The sequence below is a fragment of the Haliotis rufescens genome, unplaced genomic scaffold (assembly GCF_023055435.1).
Source record: "Haliotis rufescens isolate VD_foot unplaced genomic scaffold, xgHalRufe1.0.p SCAF_17, whole genome shotgun sequence".
Taxonomy (NCBI): Eukaryota; Metazoa; Mollusca; class Gastropoda; order Lepetellida; family Haliotidae; genus Haliotis; species Haliotis rufescens.
Window position 1 is genome coordinate 29,804,106 of NW_025963857.1, and position 22,601 is coordinate 29,826,706.

The window sequence follows — 22,601 nt, forward strand, 5'->3', positions numbered from 1 at the left end:
ACATGTCCTGTATGTGTTTACATTATAAATACATTTTTTTACAGTATAGTCTGTATAAGTGGCGTAACGGTATTGTAAAATGTAGCACATGTATTTTATGATATGAAGATGTTAATTTACTGAATGTTGCTTCAACTTTATTAATTGAAACTTGTTTAGGGTCTGATCATGTATTACTGATGTCCTAAGGCAACTCGGCAACACGTGTCCCCAACCAGGCTTTAATGACATTCTATGAAATAAAATACCTCCTTCCCCTCCCCATTGACCAATACACACACACGCTCACACGCGCATAAGCTCACACATACACATACACATACACACGCATACATACACATACACACGGACATACACTCACACTTACAAAAAATTACCCTCCACACACTCACAAACACGTACACACGCACACACACGTATACATACACTTACACGCGTACACACACGCACACGTACACGCACGCGCACGCACACGTACACACACACACGAACTACTTTGTAAAAGATTATCAAATGGGCGAGTCATATCCAAATACATGTACAGCGAACACTTACCGTTGGCTCAGCTAGGCTGTGACCGCCCTTGTGCACAATTTCCCTCAACACCGGTTTTGAATTCAAAGCTGACTGCCTCAGGTAAGTGTGTAGTCTGTCACTAGGGCTGTCATCAACGAGTATCACAGTGCTACATTGCTGTCCATTGCTGAATTATTTTAGTTGTTTGGCCATGTCCATCATTATACCCCAAGACACATTACATTCTGACTGACTGCTTCACAATCCATCGATACGATATGGCAAGAGGTAAAGACAAGTTCTTCTTTCGTTATGGTGGAGAGATAGTGTAACCACATAGCTATACATGTTTGTCAAGTGATCAGTAGTAGAAATCATAGTTATTTCTATGTACAGTAAGAATGGTAACTGTAGTTGCCTCTAGCATACCTACGTCATATCATGAGGCACATTTCACATTGGTGAACGCTGTACATTAAATTATTGACACGATGTATGGGGACCAATATGGGGTTTAACATGTTCTACTTTCGTTATGGTAATGAGATGATGTCACGCCTGAGCTATGTCACGTTGTCGATAAGTGTGCACACAGTTCGAGTATATAATACGAGCTGTTTATAGATATCAACAAATACCCCGTCGATATGTCTGTCACGCTCTGTGCTGAATACACAGTAGACCACCAGGCAGTTGTATTTATATCAGGATAGTATAGCAAACACAATCTAGAGTTTTGTTGTAAATTCTGACTATGTTGTATTAAAACTGTTGATGACATGTGAAATACCTGATTACCAAGAGTTGAGTGAGTGAGTGAGTGAGTTGGCTTTGAACAGTCTTTCAGTTAACTTACAGCGTGTCAGCCGATTTGATGCAAGTCTTAGACGTTTTTTTAAAACCGACCATCACGGGTATGGTGATGGCAAAAACTAGAAACATTATCAAGGCGAACCAGGATTCTAACTCAATTATTGGTTTCATGGGCAGCAACACCGCACAGCTATATCATTGCTTGGTCGTTTGTTTTAAGACTTTTATTCATGCAGTTTATCTGCGTGTTGTTCCGTTTTACTATCGGATATCTACTAGTCACTAGTTCATCTTTAAGTTCACCAAATATTTCGATGGGTATGGCTTGTGAAGGCTCGTGGAAGGTCAGCATCGGGCTTAAGTAGAACGTTATGAAGGCAGGAGTGGTAGCTATGTATTGGCGTCCTGTTGAAGTCAGATAGGAAAACGTGAGCAGTACAAAGGCTATGATTTCGCAGCTCGCCAGTTTCATGTATGGAGTATACTAGAAGTTTCCCTGCACCACTTATAAGGCCGTTTCTATATTCTTTTACACTGCTGAATATCGATATTTTACATGGTATAAATATGAAGTAACATTTATTAACTTATTGATGGTGTATGTAAGTGCATCACATGAACACGCTGGTTGTGCAGGCCTTCGTCCTGCCCATTGTCTGGGAATATATTCAGAGAACTCCTCATACTTTCTTTCATCAACTGCATCTATATCCTCTTGTCGTTATAAAAGCGACAAAATCCTTTCTATATTCATAAGAAATCTCCATTGTACGAGTAGAATTATATCACGAACACGTGAATCACTCTCAAGTAGTGACGATGTATACCAAATGTTTGCGAAAGGACGATGAGCATAACCTGCTCCACCCGTGGCACTCGTCACAAACACATGCAAAGGCTAGTCAATTGTTCACCTGGTATAACTGCTGAATATATATATTTGACATGTTATAAACATGAAATAACATTTATTGAAGGTGTATTTAAGTGTGTTTAGTTCACCTGACTGAAAGTCAAATTTGAAATACTGACCGAATGAATAAAAACATGCAGCATGCATGTTTCCTTTGGAAGCAACAAAATGCCGTTATTGCTTCTTTCAAACAAGTTTGGGAACATTAAATGCAGTCTTTGTGAAGCTGATTGCAAAAAGAACATTTTGAAAGTAAATTTCTGAGATGCTTTACTAAAAGATCAAAGGCGACGACATTACTTTAACACTTTTTATTTACGTCATGCTGTGACGACGTCATGACGTTTGTCACTTGATTATGTGGTTTGTTTCCAGGCCGACTTTGCATGGTAGTGGTACTTATGCCAAACTGTCGATTAACGTCAGTTGCTATTGATTGGTACGCTATCACATCGTGCAACCAACTCGGTAAATAAAAAACGTCAATGCAAGAGAATGACCAGTCTTGATTATCCCATGAAACAGGCAAAATAGGAGTGAAAATTATATGGATGGACCACTGAAAATCAGTGATGACACCAGTTGTTCGCGTAAAATATAAGCATGTCCTGCCCTACCGGTAGCACCTAATTCACACAATGTGCATAAAAAAGTATGTATTGCCTGACTCCTCACAGCCATGGGACTCCATCAGTAGTAACACTCCAGTCCACTGTCATAAGTGGTGGACACGTATGTTTCAACATTTCCACCAGCGATACAGGACATCGGCCATGACCAAATACGTAAGCTCGGCCCACAATGCACTTGTGGAATGTAAAGTGTTACGTGATTAGTGAGTGAGTATGGTTTTACGGCGCTTGAGCAATATTCCATCAATATCAGAGCGTGGGACACCAGAAATGGGCTTCACACATCGTACACATGTAGAGAATCGAACCCGGATCCTTGGCGTGAAGAGCGAACGCTTTAACCAGAATGCTACCCCACTGCCCCGCCACGTAATTAAAATGAACCAATTGATAATCATTATAAATACCACATCTAAATCTTACTTATTGCTGTTAGGGATTTTGAACAATAGCACACTAATACGGATATTATCATTTGACTTATTTAACCCTGATCTACACATTTGTAACGTGAGAGTGCAGGCAATTAATTGGATCAGCCCAGCCTTTTCGAGGATTTAGAATTGATGGCGTCGTTTATAACAGTTTTCTGTTAAATGCATCTCTAATAAAACACAAGGTTAGTCTTAACTTCCACATCTTAGAAAAGTAATAAATACACTACAATGTACATTAGACTACACTGTATGCGTCTAGCCTTGACTTTGTATTATTATTTATATCATATCACACATGTTAAGTCTTTGTTCATATTCATATCGTGTGATGTCTGTTTGTCTTTACTACATTCAATCGGGAACCATTATGCTGTATATGTTTGTTTAACATGTTTATAAACATAAACGCAGTTTCGTTTCAAAATATACTGGCATGTACATGCATTTATTTGTTTTTTTCATGAGAAATTAAATGATTGATTTATTTTTGTAGCTGGGATGGCGACCTCTCAGAAGTTAACAGAACACTTCCTGACATGTACAATATGTACAGAGGTGTTTGACAAGCCATGCACACTTGTGTGTAATCACACCTTCTGTCGGAAATGTGTCGTCAGCTTCACCAAAACCAGACCAGAAGCCATCAGTGCCAAGTCTCTCCTGTGTCCATTCTGCAGCAAGATGACGAAAGTGTCTTTCCCTGAGAAGCCAGTGGAGGAGTGGGCGGATGACATCAAGCCTATGTTTGTCATCCAGGGACTCCTGGACTCATTCGGCCCTGGATCTAAAGGTGAGCGTGAATACGGTCATTTGAACATATTCTAAATGTGTAATGTTCCGTGGATGTGTCAGGAAGTCTTGGACAGGACAACATATGACCAGTTGTCTTAAACGACTTTAATCCTAGTACTACGTACGCTCGTCCACACTAAATATGTGTACTATTTGCTCCTTGAAAAACACATACATGAAACCGTATTTTACTATTGTTAAATGAAATGGTATAATAATGGGTTTCTTATTGTTTCAGACACGACCTACTGCCGTTATTGTAAGGAGGAAGGGGAGACAACTCCTGCTACCTCTTGGTGTTCTGTTTGTGACGACGCCCTCTGTGAACGATGCTTGCGGATGCACAATAGAAACCCATCCTCACGTCACCATGACGTAGTTGACATGTCTGGAGAGGTCAAGGTCAGAAGAAGGCGACGAGTTATGTGTAAGGACCACAAAGATGAAGACATTAAACTGATGTGCAAAGACTGCAAGAAAGCAGTTTGTCAAACATGTTGTATTATTTATCACAGAAATTGTAAATGCGTTGTTGACATTGAAAAGGAAATACCTTCAATGAAATCAGAACTGACCAGGAATAAAAACAACTTGATGAAGAAATATGATGAGATAGAAGCTCTCGTTGACAAACAGAAAACAAGATCCAAAGAAGAATCAACGCGTTATTTGCAAATGGAATCAGACATCAAGTCTACCACTAAGAAAGCAATTGATATGATCAAACGCAAGGAAAGAAAACTTCTTGATGAACTGAAAGAAATCTCAGACAATTACATAAGGCAATTAAAAGCAGACATAAAGTCAGGAGAGTTGTCAGTACAGATGTACCAACAACAGGCGGAGCTGATAGACCAGACTCTACAGTCTGAGTGTGATATGGATGTGTATGAGATGTATCAGGGATGCGAGGCCGGTGATGTGGATGCTGTCAGGAATGCAGACCTGAGAGAGAAGGGGAGAATAGCCAGCATCATGTTCAGACAGGACACGGACCAGCTGAGTAGAGCACTGGACGATCTACAGCTGGGTGAGATATACGTCTTGTGTGAAGGTGCACTGAACCTAAAGGCGACTCCTGTGTTACAAGACACAATTAACGTCAGAGTAGCAGGAGACGGAAAAGCAGTAGATGCCACTGATGTCACAGTACTTGTTGTGAATGGTACAGATACAGTTGTAGTCACAGACTATAACAACACAAATGTGAAGTCCTTCTACACCAGGAATAACAAGGCATGCCACAGTAAGCTCAGTCTGAGCAGCGGACCTTACGGTGTGACAAAAGTGAAACACAACCAGGTAGCTGTCACTGTGCCAAATAGCTTCCAGATTGTAACAGTTGAAGTCAACCCTGACCTGGTGTTGCTGTCAACCATCACAACCAACAAACGGTACATCGGTTTAACGTCTCTGACGTCATCAACACTAGCAGCAGGTTCCCAGTCTCCTCCCTGTGTTGATATCCTGGATATGTCGGGACACGTGCTGAGGTCAATCAGCCCACTCCACAATGCCAACAACATATTACAGTGCCCCAACTTCCTCTGTACTACGAGGAAAGGAGACATCCTTGTGACTGACTGTGAATCCAAGTGTGTTGTTTGTCTGACCCCCGGGGGAGATGTGGTGTTCACCTACAGCCCTCCAGGAGACACAACACTGAAATTTCCATGTGGTATCACAAGTACCAGCACAGATGACATCCTGGTGACAGATTTCTACCAGCACAGAGTCATCAATCTGACTGAGTCGGGGGAATTTGTGAGAAACATACTGACATCACAGGATGGTATTCAGGATCCCTGGGGTGTGTGTCTAGATGGGCGTGGGTGTATGTATGTGTGTATGTCAAGTGAGGTTAAGGTTTTTCACTGCACTTATTAAGTGGAGACTGGACTGAAAAACCTTGCCTTTTACGAACTACATGTGTTTGTTATTTTGTAGAATCGTGTATTTGTTTGTGTGTTTACATTTCAAGAACATAAACAATGTCAGAGGACCATATGAACAAATCAACAAAGTTTTTGTATGTGATCGTTGGACATGTTAGATAGATCTATAATGCATCTATGTTTCACATTTTTCCCATATATTATGTAAATCACTGATATATAGTGTAGGTTTCAATGTTCCTGTTACTGTGAATAATATAAATAAATATGGAGGATGAGGTGATTGTGATACATAGGTGATACATTTCAAACACAGCCGCGGTGATTCCGGGTAGGATTATTGGTCCCCTATTCTTGATCAGGTGGTCAGGCTCGGTGACTTGGTTGATTGCATGTTATCCTATCCCAATTACGTGGGTCGGTGCTCATGACATGAATCACAGGATTGTCTGGTACAGACGCAGTTACTTACAGATAGGCTCCACGAAGATGGAATATTGCCGAGTGTTGCGTTAAGCAACAAACAAACAATACAGCACAAGTATAGTTAACTTCACCAACTAGGACTCGGTATATAGGTTACAACAAAGTGACTCTAGATCTTTAATGCTGAACTTCGGCATTGACACTCATAACAGTACAACAACGTTTTCTATTCCATTGATAATGATGATTTTGTGTTCCAGCATGAACGTTTGGCAGTTTGGATTGATTAAAGTTATTTTTAATACAGAATGGTTGTTGAGTTGAGGTGTTGTAAATGTCAAAATATGCAATCGGTGAACAACAGCTTGAGCTGACAATTTAATAGATTACTTGCGGCAAAATACAAAAACTCTGAAACACGTTTCCGACGTCTGTATGTTTGACAATCATGGCGACTGGTGTCCTCTTTATGGCGTTGCTATTTACTGAGAAGATGCAAATGCGAACGACCATTTAGAATAAGGGCCATTTCAGACACTGGAAATGTCCTATTTTATAGTTGTAGACAACATTCTTATGAAAGTTATAAAGGGACTGAAATGTTTTGTTCTGTCTTACCCTTGAAAGATTGAAAATGTTCCCAATTCTGTGTAGGATAGTCATACACATATTTGCAGTTACTGAACCGTCTAAGGGAGATAAATCTAGCTGTCATATTTAGTGAAGCGCAGTAAAATATATTTATCCAAAGACAACTGAAAATATTATATTTAAACATCAGAAGTTGTGATAAGTGCCCATAAAGTTTCTTTATTCAATATTAAGCACATTCACTATACATTTCCACCATACTATGAGAAACTCATGTACAGAATATACTATGGAATATTTAGTGAATGCAATTCATTTGGAGACGCATTATTTTCAAGATTTACAGTGTACAGGCACTTGATTAATCTGACCTACCACATTGTGAACATCTAAACCTCAGATTCACTGATACATGGATGCACTGATATCAAACTCAATAATGCCATTTTATACAGCAGTTTGTATCAACTCTAGTGTTGGACCGTGTTGGATTGTTGGAGTCATTCATTCCATTCCACATGACAGTCTGCATCGAGTAACGCAAGACCGGTGTTGGACTGGTGTCGGTGTGTTGGAATCAATCATTCAATTCCACACGGCAGTCTGCATCGAGTAACGCAAGACCAGTGTTCGGCCGGTGTTGGAGTGTTGGAGTCAATCATTCAATTCCACACGACAGTCTACATCGAGGAACGCCAGACCGGTGTTCGACCAGTGTTGGAGTGTTGGAGTCAATCATTCCATTCCACACGACAGTCTGCATCGAGTAACGCTAGACCGGTGTTCGACCAGTGTTGGAGTGTTGGAGTCAATCATTCCATTCCACACGACAGTCTGCATCGAGTTACGCTAGACCGGTGTTCGACCAGTGTTGGAGTGTTGGAGTCAATCATTCAATTTCACACTACAGTCTGCATCGAGTAACGCCAGACCTGTGTCAGAGTGTTGGAATAACGGGAACCAGTCATGCATATGTCACTGAAGCAAATTGTGCTTAGCCTGTTCAAAGAAGGGTAGCTACTATAATAATTTCAAGGGATGTACTACGCCATATCTGTTTCTATAACAACACGGATTGTCTTCAATGAAACTAGGGTGATTAACTGTTGATTTAATTTAGTTTTGAAACATGAGAACATGTTTTTCTTTTCATTCCTTCAATTCACTGCGCGGGAATGGAGACAAAACAAGAGTATATTGAGGAATATATAATTATCGCTGAAAATATAGGCATCATCGATAAACACATTTTACCATTCACTCAATTTGAGTAAGGATATATTCCGGGCGTGGTCAGAACATGCATTGTGACCTATGTATTCGTATGTCGGACAAAAAAACATAAATCGGTTTTGTTGGCCATTCTCAAAACGAGATATTTGTTTTGGGAGATTATAAAATCATGAAAACGTGTTTTAATACATGAATGCTCACGTGTCATATCATTCGTTTGAACATCGTTGGTCCATGTTAAAAGTCGAATGTGATTTTCCTCCGAATCTATTGGACAGTAGAAATGTGGCCCAACTTGGAATTCCTAACTTTAGCCCATAACTGGCCACACTGACCAAACTAAACGTAGTTTAAGGTAAAGAAAACGCCATCTACATGTATTTGTCAAAAGCGTTTGTTTATGACAAATTCCACTACATGTAGTCTGTTGAAGTGTGGTAATGGTATTATGGAATGTAGAAATGAAAACAATGTCCAAGTAGTGCTTAAAAAACAAATGAGTTAAAACACCATATTGGGGTGTTGACACATTATGACCAACAGGCATCATTCTTTCGTAGGAACCAAGGTAATCAGCCCTAAACCAGAAAAACCAGGCGCAGTTGAGCGAGTTCAGCTCACGCTACCGGCGTACGAAGAACCGTTGTACCCATGTCTATATCTTACTGTCTTACTTAACTGATAAGACCCCAAGTACGTAGATCAATGAAGAAAAGAAGAGAAAAAAATGTATGGTAGTCATTATACTGGTGTTTCTAACAGTATTAGGTATTAAATACGTATTTAATCTAGTTATCGATGGAAATATCATATCTCCGTTGCTCATTAAATAGATTCATCCTATTTCTTTGACGTGACTTATAACACTTGAGAATATGTTTAGTCTCATCACAGCTTTACCACGATGCCAAATTCCAGGACATGACACACTACAAAAACGGCAATGTGAATCGGTGAGCATTGATTCTTTATTGTGTTTCAATACCTGCAAATCCGATAGTTTACAAACAAGAGCAATCGTCATCTTTACATTTTAATTGGAAGTTCTAAACTTACCCGTGTATTCAATGCTGTTTCGTCTGATCAATATTCGGGCTTATCATGCTGACGTTGGACAACTTCGCCGCTTGTGACTCTTCGAAAGTAAGACCGTTATGTCATTGATCCACATGGTATTAATTCCACTTGTCTCAAATGTTTTCTTTGAATAGAAAGACAATCCTTCCTTGGGTGTATTAAGGATTATGAGTTAATGGTACATTTGCCCGATCCAGCAATATATCTCTCTTTGTACGGATCTTTATGGAGCTTTGGAATCAAGGTCAAAAGAGGAATGGACGTGTCTTCAGGTTTTAGAGTCAAAAGTTTATAGTACTGATGCCTGGTTTTGGCAGATGTCTTCCTCAGTTCACATACTGGCCTTACAGGTGGCACTTATTTAGCAAGTTCTTTGATCAAACAATTATGTAGTGATGGTTATGTATTTCGAGGCCTTGCCAGTGGGGAAAACTACATGTACAAACTCTTCATGTAGGGCAGCTATACGTTGAATGACAGCTAGCTGGGATAGAATGGGTTTGTTCCTTTTCTGTTTCTGAAGAAATGGGCCTTGATGTGTAGTAGGCAAAGAATTTCATCTAACCTACAAGCAGTACCTTATTTGTTGACTTATACCCTGTTAACAATTCCTTTTCTGTGTCAAGCTTGTGATTTCAGAACCCTTTTGTACATAGTCCATAAGGTACTCTCCGACTATAGGAGGAAATAACGATAATTTATACCTTTATTGTATAACATATGGTCAACCAAAGCAACCTTAGGGCTTACTCACTGAAATATCCTCGATTATTTCAAGGCCGTCGTGATATTGGCGGAATTAAACTGTCAGTCTTTACAGCAAAAAGTACTGCCAGTCTTTTACAGCTAAAGGTACTGCCAGTCTTTTACAGCAAAAGGTACTGCCAGTCTTTTACAGCAAAAGGTACTGTCAGTCTTTACAGCAAAAGGTAATGTCAGTCTTTACAGTAAAAGGTACTGTCAGTCTTTACAGCAAAAGGTACTGTCAGTCTTTACAGCAAAAAGTACTGCCAGTCTTTTACAGCAAAAGGTACTGTCAGTCTTTACAGCAAAGGGTACTGTCAGTCTTTACAGCAAAAGGTACAGCCAGTCTTTTACAGCAAAAAGTACTGCCAGTCTTTTACAGCAAAAGGTACTGCCAGTCTTTTACAGTAAAAAGTACTGCCAGTCTTTTACAGCAAAAGGTACTGTCAGTCTTTACAGCAAAAGGTACTGTCAGTCTTTACAGCAAAGGGTACTGTCAGTCTTTACAGCAAACGGTACTGTCAGTCTTTACAGCAAAAGGTACTGTCAGTCTTTACAGCAAACGGTACTGCCAGTCTTTTACAGCAAAAGGTACTGCCAGCCTTTTACAGCAAAAAGTACTGCCAGTCTTTTACAGCAAAAGGTACTGCCAGTCTTTTACAGCAAAAGGTACTGTCAGTCTTTACAGCAAAAGGTACTGTCAGTCTTTACAGCAAACGGTACTGTCAGTCTTTACAGCAAAAGGTACTGTCAATCTTTACAGCAAACGGTACTGTCAGTCTTTACAGCAAAAGGTACAGTCAGTCTTTACAGCAAACGGTACTGCCAGTCTTTCACAGCAAAAGGTACTGCCAGTCTTTTACAGCAAAAGGTACTGTCAGTCTTTACAGCAAATGGTACTGTCAGTCTTTACAGTAAAAGGTACTCTCAGTCTTTACAGCAAAAGGTACTGTCAGTCTTTACAGCAAAAGGTACTGTCAGTCTTTACAGCAAAAGGTACTGTCAGTCTTTACAGCAAAAGGTACTGTCAATCTTTACAGCAAACGGTACTGTCAGTCTTTACAGCAAAAGGTACAGTCAGTCTTTACAGCAAACGGTACTGCCAGTCTTTCACAGCAAAAGGTACTGCCAGTCTTTTACAGCAAAAGGTACTGTCAGTCTTTACAGCAAATGGTACTGTCAGTCTTTACAGTAAAAGGTACTCTCAGTCTTTACAGCAAAAGGTACTGTCAGTCTTTACAGCAAAAGGTACTGTCAGTCTTTACAGCAAAAGGTACTGTCAGTCTTTACAGCAAAAGGTACTGTCAGTCTTTACAGCAAAAGGTACTGTCAGTCTTTACAGCAAAAAGTACTCACTAATTATAACTAACCAGGTTCCAGAATGTGCGACTCTTGCTCAGTGACGTTCAGTTTTGTAAAGTTACAGGACTGTCAGTAAAGCAAATTTGTATGCATACAGGTGGCATCCTATGCGTACAGTATACACTGTTGAATTCATACTTTCATTCAACAAGTACACTCACTTCACTATTCACAAGATCTAGTCAGCAGTTGTCTGGAATAAATATTAATTGGTATGACATTACATGGACTAAAATATTAATAACTCATTGGTTCCAGACTTCATAAAATCAAAAGAAAAAACGAGTCAAGTATTAATCGTAGGCAGGCAACTCGGAACCCATGCTTGATGGCAATACCAACGGGAGGGAACACGATAACGCCTTGAGCCAAACCTTTTCACAACTTTATAATATCCTTTAGCAAATCCACGGCACAGATGTCTCCTGACCCAATTCATCTGACTGCAAGTTCCCCGCATCTGTCCATGAAACACTTCGTCGCATCTGTTTCTGCTTATTCCATTTAGATACCCCTGAAACAGTGTAACATCAATACATTATTAGTATATACAGATTAAATAAAAAAATGCAGCAAATAGAGTTTGATGATCCTGGCACAGTCAGGATGGTTAATCTCATCATCAGCCAGAATACACACTTATTAATCACTGTCATTTTCTTGCGTTCTCTTACAACTCTGATTTTTTTCCTTGCTGTTCAATTTTTCCTCAGCCTGTTGTGAATAATGTGATTCGATTTTTGCTCAGTGTGTGAGGTGTCATTATTTGGGCAGTTTATCTGAGCTGTTGAATACTGCATGCATACATGCTGCGTTGTTTATGCATTGGAATCATGTCAGTGACCAAATTCGATTTCGTTCACTCTACGAAAAAGGGTGATCGAAAATAGGACAACTGTATTGACCTTAAGCCTCGCTTAGCAGTAGGGAAAGAATGATGGCCTCTAAGGCCTATCGAGGTGCATTACGAATGTCATGAAAGAAGTTGGAATCTGTTCGAAGTGGCCATGCTGTGTATCAGACAACAGTGTTCATTCAATGCAGCCAAAACACAAACACGGATCTACGAAGCAGCAAGTCAGACAGGATACTGAAATGGCAGAACTAGAAGAAGAAGTTGTGGTAAGCCCGGGAGGCCTGGGACGCGAAGCCAGCCCACAGAAACTAAATAATCATGAAACTGAAAGGCCTGCAGCTAAGAAATAAGGCAGTGGTTGAACCAACAAGACATTAATGAAACCGGCCATGAGCATGGCGATGTTGCTGGCATCCCAAACACAGGGTGAGAGGTCCATGTGTTTGTTTGTTGTTTAACGCCGCACTCAGCAATATCCCAGCTATATGACGGCGGTTTGTAAGTAAACGAGTCTAGTGATTGTCTACATGACAATCGATCAAGGCAATTGGGATACGATGACATGCATCAACCAAGTCAGGGAGCCTGACCACTCTATCCCGTTTGTCGCATCTTACGACGAGCATGGGTTGCTGAAGAGCTATTCTTCCCCGTATATTCACGGGTCGCGCGAGGTCCAAAGAACAAAGCACATTAACAAGGCCCAAACTCAGGATAAACCCTGTGTCTCTGAACCCCTTTGCTGGTAGGAAAGGCAAGCACACTTCAAGCCTCAATTGATAACACAAAAGTGTGTTGGCCCTCTGTTAACTTCAGTGCACAGGTTGACAAAGCCATTGACGCCTGGATCGACAGGTTAGTTCCCAGACAGGAAACTGCTTGAGACAAACAATAGTGTGCCGTTGACAGATCAGTTAGCACAGGTACTCAATAAAGTGGAAAGTGAGAGGGATTAGCAGAAATTGAATTGCCAGTGTTTGGCCACGGTTTATTGAACAGTTCCATTTTCAGATTCACTGCAGACCCAGGATGACAGACACTCGACGAGAAGATTTTCTACAGTCACACCTTAACGGTGAAGCACGATCGTTAGCTCAAGCACAGGGCTACAGTGGCAGGAATTGTGTTAAGTGGCAAGAGCATTCCTGGATAACAAACGGCCTAACTGTTGCGGCCCATGACTTGGTTGCTCCATGCAAGTTTTATGTTGCTGTTAGGGATTGTGTTACACTGCAGAAACTAAAGTACTTGTCTGATTAATGTAGCTGTGAAATACTCCTCAAGGCTGCCTGGCGACTCCCTCAAGACATGACGTCGAAGTGAAATGAGTTTGTCAAGTCAGTTTTGAAATCACGAGATCCACATTGCTTAACCTCCAGAACCAGTTGAAAGAACGTGTTGATGTAGATTATAATCCCTACGCAATCAACCCTGTCAAAACTGTGACTACTAAAAACTGAAAACCCATTCATACACGCTCGCAACCAGACAAGTTTGTAGAAGATAGAGTACGTTTTTTAGGCAACAACCTCGTAGAAATCATTCACAAAGCAGTTGAGCAAAAAACCACCAAAGCCATTGTTCACAAGTGAAAACACAACTCCAAAGAGATAGACACTCAGTCGAAGAAAATGCCCTGCCCTCTGGTGTACAGAGGCCCAATATTTGTACAGTTGTCCTCTCTTCTAAAAAAACTGTCGAATTAATTTCACATACAACTGTGATGAACATTGAAATGCTTTTAACCCAGAAATAATTAGCCAGACATTGAGGAGGTTGTCAATCTTTGATGACTTAGCAAGAGCTCAGAGCGTTTATCAAGGATGTCGGTTATGTACATATTGTTCAAGATTGGATTTTGCTGGAAACGAATGGCTTCAGGACATTATTCAGGTGGTTTTTTAGATTAGCCATAAGGTTAACCATGGCAACGACTGGTGCTGACTTTATCTTTGATCCTCTCAATGTTCCCCAGTTTTGTCACATACCCAAATACTAGCAATTCATTGTCCAAAATTGAGATTTTAAAATTTATTTTTAAGCATTGCATACGAATGTCGAGACTTTTGAAGAGGAAAATTTGACAGACATTGCTGCAGATTTGGGGCGGAATGTGCGACATGCATGTGGTCGACAGCGTTCCACCACACTGCGGGAAGAAAGGTTTCTCCTGACTGCAGCAAGACATCATCAGTTCGTGACTGCCACCACACTCAGAAATGACCTGCGGAACGCCAGTGGCGTTAACTTTTCTACTCTGACAATGCAACAACTCTGACCATAAGCATGGTCTCCATTCACGGAGGGCATGCATTTTCATCCCACTTATCTGACATCACAGGTAGGCACGTTTGGATTGGGCTGAAGATCATGTCAATTGCCCAGACCAGGACTGTGCTCCAGTTCTTTGCACTGATCAATAGATACTGTAAAGACTTCACAGATCGTCATGCCCGAGTGCGGCGTAGACAAGAAGATTCCAACATGGCCGAACACGGTCGCTATGGCACAGGCTCTATCATGATTTGCAGTGGCATCAGCAGAACTACAGTGATGGCATTCTGGATGTGTACATGATACCATGGACGGTAACGCACGACATCATGCTGCCCGGGTCGCTGACGCGTACTCAGAGCAGAAGAACATTGTTCGCATGGAGTAGCCAGCCCCGTCCCCAGATCTTAGGACGCCCTGTCCTTCCGACAACTGTAGAGGAACTCGGCAACCCTCTTACTGAAGAGTTTCCTTGGCATCCAGATATGTACTCTTATTGGGAGGATGAGACGACGGTGCCAGGACGTGGATTACATACCCGCTAATGTGTTCTTATACATTGAATTTGTTTTTGTGAACTTTTGACGTTTCAGTTTTTGGTCAGATACTCTCATTTTGACGGGTGATCTAATTGATTATTGGTCACATGTTGTTTGTTGGCATTGTGTTGTACATGCCAATAGACTTTCGTTCATTAAACATGTCTATACGCAATATTGTCTTTGGCTATTTCAAGAGATGCACACAAATTGACGTAGTGTCTCTTAAATGGCTTTCCGTAGTAACTTTGAGTAGTACTAAGTACCTTTCCTAGTGCGTGTGTATAGGCTGTGTTGATAATATGCGGTAGAAGTGCATGCTCCCTTTAAACAAACACAGGCAAACGTTTGCGAGACAACTTAGTCCCACCTGTCTACTTCGTGTGCAGAAACCGTTCTGAATATCAATTCTCTCTGTTAATGCGTCCTACATGTACATCTGTTCACACATGAGATACTGACAAGGTACTCAAGAGCTCCTGGTTTCGCCGCTTTTTGTATATGTATGTAATGTCTGGTGTGTTTCCGTTTGCACTTCAGCGAGACGCGGATTGATTTTAAAAAGCCCATGAAGCCGTCCTATACATGAAACTATAAAAAACATTGTGTACTGTGTGGCTTTGAATACGATATTGACATAACGAACGGTTTTCATTGCGCGAGACATTTCAATATGCAATATAAGGTATTGGAGATCTTCTTTGACAACAAAATGTGTTTTGTTACATAAGCACATACGATTAGCTACATTAGACGTTTGTTTTATTGTATTGTCTTTTATCTTTTAAGATCCATATCGAAAAGCAGTGAACAGACACTACGAGACATACATTATTTTTACATGTGTATAATGCAGCTCTTCAAAATAAATTCGGCGCCTAGTAGACTGGACCACAAGTGTCCCCGTATTGACTGTTTGCATTGAGGGTTTTGGAAATAAATGTACGGGGCGGATATTCGAGATATTCTGCTGAACGTTTTCAATAGCCAGTATTCACTCACGCATCTGTAGCATATGTCATGTCGATTGCAGGCTGGTGTAAATCTTGTCTTGTAGAAGAACGGAAGTCGGAATGGAATGCTACAGCCATTGACGTCATACCTTGCACACATGTCACTTGACGTCACCGACACTACCCATAATGCACCGATCACGCCGAGGATTAACTGGATATCTGCAAGATTAGCTGAAATTTAAAAATAAACATACTTTTTTCTTAAACAAAACAAGAAGTTAAAATTTCATAAAATAAATTATCTTAATGCAAGATGGTCCCTTCATGGATGAAGGATAGTTGAAGTAGTTAATCTGATCAGAAACACAGGTTTTGAGTATTGGAATACCATACTAATAGCTGTTAATTCTGGCTCTGTGTGCTATAAAATACTGTCTATACGATTGAAGATCACTTTCGCTACACAAACACTCTTTAACACCGATGGCCTCATTAAACTAATAAGTTTTTATACCATATATCACTTACAAATATCAAGGGTTAATTTTCTGTGTAACACATTTAAATATCACTGATGCCAGTTTCAAATGATGTGGTTAATGACACTGCTTTATGAAATGTCAGAGTAGGAATGCAATGGACGTAAACGCAGAGAACGATTATCAACATCCCGAATCTCACAGAGGTGACAGATGTGAATGGCATTCCATTTGCGCATTCAAAAACATTTGAAACGAACACTCGGTAAAGCGAACGTATTTTTGTGCTGTGACTCTGATGACAGTGTTGCATTGAGTTGTACAGCTTTTCCTTATTTACGAAAGAGTTGCAGATCCCGAACATGAATTGAACAGAACACTTGAAAGAGGGGCTGACTGGGTAGACAAATAAAGGCCTGAAAGGGCCCAAATATAAAACGTTTGCTGGATATGGTGGTGTCTTGAATTAATAAAACATTATGGATAACAACTTCTGTTTGTTTTGCATTCAGCGACGTTTCGATGCAGGTTTTTAGGCCGTTGTCCTGTGCTCTGATATATAATGTTTTGACTGTATAGCATTGTAAACCAGTTACATTTCTTGCTGCTTTTAGTTTGTGTTTTTCAAATCGATCACTCTGCTCTTTTGTACAGCCGTCATTAACTTCAAATGCATATTCAAAATGTAGTGTAATCAATACATAAATCTTGTTCAACACACTACGACTGAGCATAAACTTAAGCTTTTACATTGAATGCGTCATTGATGTAGTTTTAATGATTGAATCAATATGACATGACTACTTGCTCATGGCGAAAATATACCACCCAGTGTTTGTGTTTGAAATTATTTTTGGATAATGAAAACATTGAAATTGTTAAAGAGTTTGATGAGGCTCTTTTGTGGAAACACGAATTGGTTTTGTTTTGCTAGGATTATAAACGATTTGCCAGGCTTGAGCCAATTCGTTAATTTTGTTTGAATTTCTATGCATTGTAGTTTCTATATATTCAATGTTAGCAGATGATATGCACAGGGATGTATCGTCGGCATATGATCTCGTTCAGTTTATCACAATGAAAAGGAAAGGGCCTAGTATCGATCCCTGTGGTACACCAGCTTTTAACTCTTTATTATCAGACAATGTGCCATTTAAGAAGACATTGTTTGCGAACTGTTAGTAATCAGCCATCTACTCAGTTTGTCTATGAAAGCTGGACAAAAATAAGGGTGTACCAAAATAAATGAACTATTTGCCAGATATTTTGAACGTCCTGAATAAAATGCTCCACCACCTCCCTCCCAACTTCCACCGAATATTATATGGTCTGTCCCTTAGGAGTCAAGTATAAATTGCATCGAGTATTCTTCATAACCGAAAAGGGAACAAGAGAAGCAATATGATACATTGGACTCTAATTTGACAATTCATTAGCGATAATGACAATACACATTTAATAGTATTGTTTCGCATATCAATGTCAAACATTGACGTTTTAGACATTAGAAACAATGCATGCTTTTTCTACCACGAACATTCAAGGCCTCAGTAAAGCTTTCAGAAGGTAATACGGTAGACATCTTGGGGAAATATCATGACAAATATCCTGTCCAATGCCATTCCCTGTTTTGACTTTTACCCTATTTTCCCGTGCTTTTTTAGGTGAACAATTGACTTGCTTTAGCATGTGTTTGAGATGGGTGCCTGCGGAGGGTCAGGATACGCGTACACCTAGTGTCATCACTAATTGATAGTGATTGGTCATAAACACATAGTACAATCGATTCTGCTTTTAGAAAAGATTTCTTATGTATATGGAAAGGTTTTGCTGCATACATTTAAACCATTTCTTCATTGATTCATAATCAATAATGAAAGTCAGGTGTCAAATACATGAGTGTATAAAAACACAAAGAAGCGTTGTCAACGTTTTACATTATTTACAACAAAACCTGAAAGTTCACACTCAAAAATATTTCCGCCACGGATCCGCCACATAGTAGGAATAGACCGATCAAAATAGGGACGAAAAAACCCTTAACAAGATCAACGAATGATTCATTATATATACACGTTGAAGTAAATTTGACTGGAAAAATCGAAATGACCTTCAAAGCCTATCGCGTTTTCACTGAAACACTAAACCAACTTCATAAGGAGCACTGATGAATGATGAAATATGAAAATGTACTTACCCCTCATTCTAATCATAACTTTTCCCTGTCCTATTGGATGACTGTTAAGGCTGCCACTGTATATATTACGTTCTTTGTCACACGCTGATGTTCTGTCCCATGTCGTTGTCAACACATAAACGAGACAATCATTTCTTATAGAACCATGCAAGCAGTCACTTGCCTCAACTGACAGTGTACATATCGCTGCTATTTATACATGTGTACGTACGGTATGTGAACAGGGAGCGGGAAATCACGTCAAGTTCCATATAAGTGGCTACAGGAGGTGTGGTTGATTGTTCTTTGCGTAGACGTGTCACGTCCGGGGCGGAATGCTTCTGCTGCTGCCGATGATGATGATGAGTTTGAGTGAGTTGGGTTTAACGCCGCTTTTAACAGTATTCCAGTTATATCGAGGCGTGTCAGCTTAATGTGGGAGGAAAGCCCGAAGGGATGTAGGTCTCAGGCGTTTACCACTTCGGTGAAACCCACCAGCACGGGTATGGTGATGACAAACCTAGAAACATAATCGGGTCGAACCGGGATTCGAATCCACAATCATAGGTTTCTGGTGTGGCCAAGGGACACAACTCTGCACAGCGCCTTAGACGACTGGGCCACCCATACCCCCATGATGATGATGATGATGAGTGAGTGAGTGAGTGAGTTGGGTTTAACGCCGCTTTTAACAGTATTCCAGTTATATCACGGCGTTGATGATGATGATGATGATGATGATGATGATGATGATGACGACGTAGAGGTCAGGAGGTGTTTACATTTCCAGTCTGAACCGTCTGAATCAAACAACCCGCAAAATATACGGTACAGGAAATTGTGATGAGAAATACGTGACGACTGAGTAACTCGTTGCTGGGATGAGTGCCCGTAATTGGACTTTCTAACCATCCAATTGACTGCAAGCCATTATGATGTCTGTGTTTTCCCACGACTGAATATAATAACCTCATCGCCAATGCGGGTGACATATTTGAACATCTTGGTCTTCTTCGTTGGCGTTCACCATTTGTTCATGAGCTACATTATCATGATATCAGTTTGATTTTAGAAGAACGCCTGAGTCAGTTACACACAAAGACTTTCTATTAACACTGAGCAAGCAACGTGCGTGGAAAAACGTAAAATGACGAGCCTCTTTTCAAAACCTGATAACCACAGTAAATGTGTTTTCGAGGAATATGGTCCATATTGTACCAAGCAACAGCTGAATAGATGGGCCTCCCGTTTCTTGCAAACTGTTCCCTTTTTGTGAGTGAGTGAGTGAGTGAGTTGAGTTTTACACCGCTTTTAGCAATATCCCAGCAGTATCAGAATTGAACTTCACACGTTGTTCCCATGTGGGGAATCGAACATGGGCATTGCCATAACGGGGAAACGCTTATACCACGTGGCTACCCCACCGCTCCTTCTCTTTATTGAACAGTTCAAGCATTGTTGCATGTGTGAATTGTTTGCACTATAAGCGTATGAGCATTTGTGATTTCATAAACAAATGCTTATGATCTAGTCTTAATATTACAACCTACTTATGGTTATAGAAAGGCTTTTGTCACTTCTATTTACATACACATATAATGTCACTTCTGGGGAATTATGTCATTTGTCAAAAATAGTACTGTACTGTAATATAATGCAATGCATGTGCCCGTGTGCCTGCGTTCAAATCTTTTACTATATGACCGTGTATTGATAATGGCTTCATTTCGCATTACGTCTTGGCATTATCAATCACATTGTTATATCATGTTTTGCGTATTTGCTGAATAATAATAATAATAATAATAATAATAATAATAATAATAATAATAATAATAATTAATAACAAACACGACGTCTAACTGTATCGGCAAAGACGGCCCTGTTTTGTTCATATGCTTCGGCTGTCCGTGTTTTTTTTTCTGTGTTTACCCAAGTCCCGTCCGCCCTGAATTTTCATTCCGAAGTGAAATGATAATAAGTTTTATTATCTCAATTTTCCCCGCCTTTCCAAATTCATGGCCATGGAAAGTCATGACCCGATGAAGAAATAATGTAAGGCAATTTGGCCGAGAAGTTTAACTTAAGCTTCAGGTATATTGATGATCTTATATTCCCTGCCACTGATTTACCCACCTGAACAAGAAATAAAGGAGACCAGTGAGACCACCTCATCTGTTTCGTATTTAGATCTTCACAAAAGGATTCAAAGTGACAAAACACTCTCCACGAGACTGAATGACAAGAGGGATGACTTCAACTATTCAATAGTCAAATTTCGCTTTTTGTCGAGCAATATTCCTACAGCTCCAGCCTTCGGTGTTTACTTTTCACAAGTTTGGAGGTTCACTCGAATATGCTCTTTCTATGAATATTTCAAATGGCGGCATGCGACTCTTGCTCAGCAGAAGTTGCTTGATCAAGGTTACAGCATTCCATGCATCAGTAAAGCTTTCAAAACGTTTTATGGCAGACATGTGGAGACCAAAAAAACTGTCTGGCCTGTCCACCACTCTTGAAAATCACATTCGGGAAACCGGTTGAGTAAATTATACAGCTCATCTTTGGACTTTTGTATTTTATCGATTTATCATCCAAAACTGGCTCCAACAGGAGATGACGCTTGGGTGAGGTCAGGCGATATCTACATTATTCATTGCTTGCTTGTGAAACTGCATATCCCCATAACCCGCAAGGCGACTTTGAGATAAGCATTGATCGGTGTTTTTGTTATGTCATGCGCACATCGAGTCCCGGATATATTTACTGCAGGGTGTGCGTCGGGTGTCAAACGGGGACAGGTACAATGAAACGGGGGATATTAGTCCTAACATTCACTATCATTATTCACAGAGTTATACGATCAGTATCCAATGTGAATGATACTGCGTGAGTAAACACTCACTGGCTTGAACATTTACAATGTATCTGGAACCCTGGTCGATCCTAGCTACTCCCACTCCGTTGCCCGAACTGGCAACCGCATGAAGGGAAGTGATGACACTGATCACCTCATGGGAACGTGTCAGAGAGCATCATAGTCTTTTGCTTGGCTGTGAGCCTTCATGGCAAGTGTATCAGCATGTGTGGAAAGAAAGCAATGGGGACCCAATATTTCACGTAGTGGAAACATCTATGATCCTCGTGTTTTAGTACCGGTAATATGAGCATGTAAAAAACATTCATACGACTATATCATGAGCATCTGGCTTTTGGTCAAGTGCGCAAGTTACAATTATCATGATTTATAAAAGAATATGTTGGTTACATAAAAAAGCAACTCCCATCCATAAGGCTTATGATACACGGTAAAAACATTAATACAAAATGAGCTAGTATAGTTAATATGTACAACTTTGTGATCTTAATGAATAAAATAGTGTTACATTTTATATATATATATATATATATATATATATATATATATATATATATATATATATATATATATAACACCACACAATCAGTGTATTCATAAAAAAAAGATCAATAGTTGCTATCCATAATTATTGGATATTTTATACATGTACCACAATGTTCTTGATAAGATGTTTACCAAACTATCTTTTCGTTTAATATATATTAATCTTTCACTCCAGTTAAAATGCAAGTATATATCATGATAAATAGTAATATATATGTTTTTTACATCATTATGCAGCCAGTATTATGTACAATATGATGGCCAGGAAAAGGGTGTGAAAACCAAAAGTTTTACTCAACGAAGACCCAGGCATTTTCATGTCTTGTTTTCAAATAATGCGTTACATTGAAAATCTCCCAATTACATCACAGTTGATGAAATACGTTATTGATTGCTTGCTGCAGTGCGGTTATATCCCATTAGTTAGACGTCCCAATTGTTTGACACTTTTATTTAGGCAAAGAGG

At 39.9% G+C, this 22,601-nt stretch overlaps 1 protein-coding gene across 1 annotated transcript; it reads left to right on the top strand.

The window, feature by feature from the left end:
* Window positions 1–578: 578 nt before the first annotated feature.
* Window positions 579–6,276, top strand: LOC124119441 (protein wech-like). Its single transcript, XM_048397860.1, has 3 exons — window positions 579–636; window positions 3,805–4,101; window positions 4,342–6,276. The coding sequence occupies exons 2-3, from the start codon at window positions 3,810–3,812 to the stop codon at window positions 5,988–5,990; spliced, it is 1,941 nt and encodes a 646-aa protein (XP_048253817.1). The 5' UTR covers window positions 579–636; window positions 3,805–3,809; the 3' UTR covers window positions 5,991–6,276.
* The last annotated feature ends 16,325 nt before the right edge of the window (window positions 6,277–22,601 follow it).

Coding starts and splice junctions, on each gene's coding strand:
- LOC124119441 (XM_048397860.1), top strand. CDS start 3,810: ATGGCGACCTCTCAGAAGTTAACAGAACACTTCCTGACATGTACAATA. Junction 4,102..4,341: donor ATTCGGCCCTGGATCTAAAG/GTGAGCGTGAAT, acceptor TTATTGTTTCAG/ACACGACCTACTGCCGTTAT.